The sequence below is a fragment of the Gadus macrocephalus genome, chromosome 22 (genome assembly GCF_031168955.1).
Source record: "Gadus macrocephalus chromosome 22, ASM3116895v1".
NCBI classification, from domain to species: Eukaryota; Metazoa; Chordata; class Actinopteri; order Gadiformes; family Gadidae; genus Gadus; species Gadus macrocephalus.
Genome location: NC_082403.1, coordinates 354,909 through 360,543, shown reverse-complemented (window position 1 = coordinate 360,543; position 5,635 = coordinate 354,909). Strand labels below are relative to the sequence as shown.

The window sequence follows — 5,635 nt, the reverse complement described above, 5'->3', positions numbered from 1 at the left end:
ACCCCAGGGTTCTGACCATCAGCGTAGCGGCGGCGGGGCTAGCGTACCCCAGGGTTCTGACCATCAGCGTAGCGGCGGGCGGGGCTAGCGTACCCCAGGGTTCTGACCATCAGCGTAGCGGCGGTGCGGCTAGCGTACCCCAGGGTTCTGACCATCATCGTAGCGGCGGTGCGGCTAGCGTACCCCAGGGTTCTGACCATCAGCGTAGCGGCGGCGGGGCTAGCGTACCCCAGGGTTCTGACCATCAGCGTAGCGGCGGCGGGGCTAGCGTACCCCAGGGTTCTGACCATCAGCGTAGCGGCGGCGGGGCTAGCGTACCCCAGGGTTCTGACCATCAGCGTAGCGGCGGCGGGGCTAGCGTACCCCAGGGTTCTGACCATCAGCGTAGCGGCGGCGGGGCTAGCGTACCCCAGGGTTCTGACCATCAGCGTAGCGGCGGCGGGGCTAGCGTACCCCAGGGTTCTTACCATCAGCATAGCGGCGGCGGGGCTAGCGTACCCCAGGGTTCTGACCATTAGCGTAGTGGCGGCGGGGCTAGCGTACCCCAGGGTTCTGACCATTAGCTTAGCGGCGGCAGGGCTAGCGTACCCCAGGGTTCTGACCATTAGCTTAGCGTTCCGTCCGATGCGTCTACTTTTCCTCCGGGGGGGGGGTGGCGGTGCGCTTGTAGCGGGGCGCTCGCTGGAAGAATGGAATCATGCTACCGTCGGGAAACCGGTCAGATGCGGGTGTAAGTAGGCCTGGCTCCATCTTGGTCCCGAGTGCGGGTTGCTTACAGCCAGGGCGTCCGTCAGGTGCAGGAGGGGGGGGGGGGGGGGGGGCGGCGGCAGCGTGGAGACATCCTCTCTAATGGTTACTTTAATGGTTTCTGCTTTTACACTCACCAGCCTAAAAGGAAATCGATTTTGGCATCTCCTTATATGGGCATGGATGTTCATCTTGAACTGACTCAGGGGGTCAGGAGTGCGCCATCGATCACTGGGTAACACACACATACACACACACACACACACACACACACACACACACACACACACCTCATTGTCTTTCCTCTGGCACTGTGCCTATTCCTGCTCAGACCTCATATAGATTGACCATGTCACCAGAGTATAGACGGTTATATTTATACCAATACTTTTATAGACAACCAACCAGCAACTGCTGAGCCAGCCATTCTGGGGGGGGGGGGGGGGGGGGGGGAGAGAGGTGTCAGGACGGTATTGGAGAAACAATAAAGTGTGTGTGTGTGTGTGTGTGTGTGTGTGTGTGTGTGTGTGGTGACATTAGAGCTGTAGCGATTCGTCGACGTCAAATTTCTCCGTCGACGATTTTCGTGGACAATGGACAACAACACAGAGTACACAGTTCGCACTTTGCTGAGTCTGTTGCTTATTTGGATATATGTTTACCGTTTAATGGGAAAGAAGGCTCGTCGCCTTTATTATGTCCGTGGTCGTCGCATGGACTATACGTCATCCAGCTCAGGTTGCGTAGCCGTGCGTGTACGCGACTGCGCGTGTCGGCTCATTAGCATCCCAAGTGGCCAGATTGGCCCGGCCTGGCCAGACTGGCCACACTCACACTGGCAGATTTCAGCACGGCTGGCCTTTCATTTTGTATAACAGTGAAACTATTTTATTTATTTTATTTTGTGTAAAGCAGAAGGTTTTTTGCTGTGCAAAACTGTTGTTAAATGAAGTATATTATTAAGAATTTTTTGGTATTTATTTGAGATACATTATTGTTTTTATTAATCGAGCAGCAGAAATAGATGTGTGATGCTTCGGTCGTCATGGTGACTGGCTCCAAGCCCCCCCCCCCTCGACTGCGTTCCCCCACCGCTCAATGGCCAGCCGTTCAAACGCCGTCACCCCCCCCCCCCCCCCCCCCCCCCCCCCGCCTGGCAGGGGGCCTCGGAGATGGTCGTCATGGTTCCCGTCTGCGACAGCCTCGTCGGTTCGTCATCGGCCCTTCGTCTCCTCGTCTTCGTCAGCTGGGCGTCGGGAGGGCCAGCTGGACGGACGGGGGCCGGGCGCCGCCGCTCGCCCCTCATTGGTCCACGGCGCTGCGTGGGCGGGAGGAGCATCTGGCCGAAACGCCCGGTTGGTCGAAAGCAAGCGGGCGGAGGCGGAGCCTCGTAGCTCACCCCCCCCCAATGAACACAACACTCACATGTTGTGTTCGGAGCTCGTCAGGGATTGGCTGGCGGACGTCGGCTGGAGATAACTTTATTCATCAACGTGCCGTTTGGTATTCAGGTTGACAGACATCGTTGACGTCCTGCTGACTAGAGAAACGATGGATAAAGTTCTCGGCCAATCAGCAGCAGCTCCTGAATGAAGGGTGAGCAGGGCTGGCGGGGGATTGGTGGAGCCGGGCGTTGGTCGCTGTCAGTCACGCGGAGCTCCTCCCTCCTCCAGTCCATCCCCGTGACTCCGGGGTCGTTGCAGAATAATGACATCATCATTAGACGACGCTGCGCTGCCATTGGTCGGAGCAGGAAATGAAGATGGCTTTTCATTAGGGCCACGGCACACACACTCAGACCAATGTACTGAGGGAGAGGGTTGTCATGGTGACGCAGCGTCAACAGGCTGATCAGAGCGAGAGCGAGCTACCATGGTGTTGGCGTGTAGTGTTCCCTGGTCCATGAGGCACCGGGGTGGACCGTGATTGGTTGTACTGTGGGAGCATGAACCCACTCACAGATGCAGACGCACACCTTCCTCAGAGACACACACACGCACATCTGCAAATCTACATCACACACACATATGCGTCTGTCTGTCTGTCTGTCTGTCTGTCTGTCTGTCTGTGCTTCTCTGTTGGGCCTTTCACACCGCCGCAAAATCGGAGCCGGTTCCGGGCCAGTTCGGAGCTAGGGCCAGGGTTTTGGTTTCACACCGCCAGAGAACCGGCTCCGGCCCCTAAAAACCGGTTCAATCCAGCCCCAGGATTGAGCTGGGCTAGAACTGCTTTTACGCCGGGGGCAGGGGGCGGGGTTATCCGTACCTTCATAAACAGGAAGACCAACGAAGACCGGCATTTTTTAAACACCGAAGTAAACAATGGACGTGAATCCGTGTATGTTAGTTTTAACCATGCACGGATTTATGGTTTACCGATTCAAAACAAAATCAGAAAAAACAATTAACAGTCGTATTTAGTTTTTTTCTGATTTGGTTTTTAATCGGAATAATCGGAATAAGAACGAACCATACACGGATTGACGTGAACACAAAATTGTTGTTGTTGTGTTTGCAACTGGCGCGAGGGTTTTCTTATTATTGTACTTTTCAGAGGGCACAGACAGAGGGTTGCTGGGAAAGCGGAGACGTTTGCTGTGACGTCATGACGTTGCTCTCGCCGGCTCCATGGCTGGCTCTGGCCGGTGTGAAACCAACTGGTTCATAACTGGGATAAGGCTGGAACCAGTTTGGAACTGTCCCTAGCACCAGCCCGGAACTGGTTCTTGGTTCTTTTTGGTGTGAAAGCCCCATACGTCTCTCTCTCTCTCTTTCTCTTTCTCTTTCTCTTTCTCTCTCTCTCTCTCTCTCTCTCTCTCTCTCTCTCTCTCTCTCTCTCTCAATCTCCATATTTATGAGGCTTATCTTAGGATCTTTTGGCGGTCATTTGTGGCTCTCAGGAAAACCACACACACTGGCAACACACACTTACAACACACTCACACACTGACAACGCACACACACCTACGGTGAGGCAGTAAACATCGTTTACGTTGACAAACTAATTTGTGATTTATTTGTCACAAAGAGTTTAAAGATTCATGAACCGTGATACATGTGTTCTGGGGTCTGTCACTGTATGCAGTGTGTGTGTTTGTGTGTGTGTGTGTGTGTGGGGGGGGGTTGGTTGATTGGTTGTGAGTCATCAGACGAACCGTATGGAAGGAATGCGCCCGAGGGCGGGGCTGAGAAGGGGAGTGGGCGTGGCTCCGTCCTCAGGGGGCGCCGTGGTCGCTGGATTCTGACATGTGGCTCTTGGGAACATATTGATTTACAGAGTACAGGAACGGTACAGGTACGGTATCAGGTCCTCCACTGATCACACTCATTGATTTACAGAGTACAGGAACGGTACAGGTACGGTATCAGGTCACTGATCACACTCATTGATTTACAGAGTACAGGAACGGTACAGGTACGGTATCAGGTCCTCCACTGATCACACTCATTGATTTACAGAGTACAGGAACGGTACAGGTACGGTATCAGGTCACTGATCACACTCATTGATTTACAGAGTACAGGAACGGTACAGGTACGGTATCAGGTCACTGATCAAACTCATTGATTTCATTTTCCGTCTCGTTAGAACCGTTGAATAATGGATTGTGTTTGGCGTGTTATCAAGGCGAGAGAGAGAGAGAGAGGGAGAGGGAGAGAGAGAGAGAGAGAGAGGGAGAGAGAGAGAGAGAGAGAGACGGTGCTTTTGTGGGAGATGTTGTGGAGAAGAGCTGACGTTAGCGTTGCTGTGGCGCGTCCTGTCGCAGGGCGGTGATATTGGATGTTATTACCGGCTGGTCACCACGCGCCGGTGCGCGCTACACCAGATGTGATATTGGCTCGGCCCACACCGCTGGGGGGACACTGCTGTGTGGTGTGTCTGGTCTGTGGTGTGTCTTTGTGTTGTGTTTGTGTGTATTTTTGAGGGAGGGGGTTTCTGGGAGGTTCCTCCGATCTCCTGTTAAAGTTGACATTCTTTAAGGTTTCTGTGTGAGAGTGTTGATCCTTCAGAGTGTGGAGCGGGTAACTTTAGTGTCAGGAAGATAGCGTGAAATGTAACCTTTTCCACCTGCTTCTGTCCTCGGTGATGACCTGATTTAAGTGTGTGTGTGTGTGTGTGTGTGTGTGTGCGTGTGTGTACGCAGTCATTACACGCTCTGAATGACATTTCACTTTTAATCGTACCTTTGACATCTATCTTTATTCGGAACCAATGTTGGCAATAGTTAAAGTAAACCTTCCTTGACCACTAAGCACCACCGATTTGGATATGGATCAACGTAAACGGGAAGCGTTTTATTTTATTGCATTTATTCATAATTATGTTGTTTTTCTCTTCTTTCTTTCTCCTCTATCCTCTCCTCTCTCCTTTCCTCTCTCGTCACCTCCTCCTCCTCCTCCTCTCTCCTCTCCTCACCTCCTCCTCTCCTCTCCTCTCTCCTCACCTCCTCTCCTCTCTCCTAAACTTCTCCTCTCTCCTCTCTCGTCACCTCCTCTCCTCTCTTGTCACCTCCTCCTCTCCCCTCTCCTCTCTCCTCTCCTCTCTCCTCTCCTCTCCTCTCTCCTCACCTCCTCTCCTCTCCTCACCTCCTCCTCTCCTCTCCTCTCCTCTCTCCTCAGCTCCTCTCCTCTCTCCTCAGCTCCTCTCCTCTCCTCTCTCCTCTCCTCCTCCTCTCTCCTCACCTCCTCTCCTCTCTTGTCACCTCCTCCTCTCTCCTCTCCTCTCCTCACCTCCTCTCCTCTCCTCTCCTCTCCTCACCTCCTCTCCTCTCCTCCTCTCCTCACCTCCTCACCTCCTCTCCTCTCCTCTCTCCTCACCTCCTCCAGGGCCTCCTCTCCTGGTGAAGGACGGCGCTCTGAGCTGCTCCTCCCCCCCCTCAGAGACCCAC

At 53.7% G+C, this 5,635-nt stretch overlaps 1 protein-coding gene across 1 annotated transcript; it reads right to left on the bottom strand.

The window, feature by feature from the left end:
- Positions 1 to 38: 38 nt before the first annotated feature.
- On the bottom strand, positions 39 to 515 carry LOC132451338 (cuticle protein 12.5-like). Its single transcript, XM_060043720.1, has one exon. It carries the CDS (start codon positions 513 to 515, stop codon positions 39 to 41), a length of 477 nt encoding a protein of 158 aa, XP_059899703.1.
- Between the last annotated feature and the right edge of the window lie 5,120 nt (positions 516 to 5,635).

Coding starts and splice junctions, on each gene's coding strand:
- LOC132451338 (XM_060043720.1), bottom strand. CDS start 515: ATGGTCAGAACCCTGGGGTACGCTAGCCCCGCCGCCGCTATGCTGATG.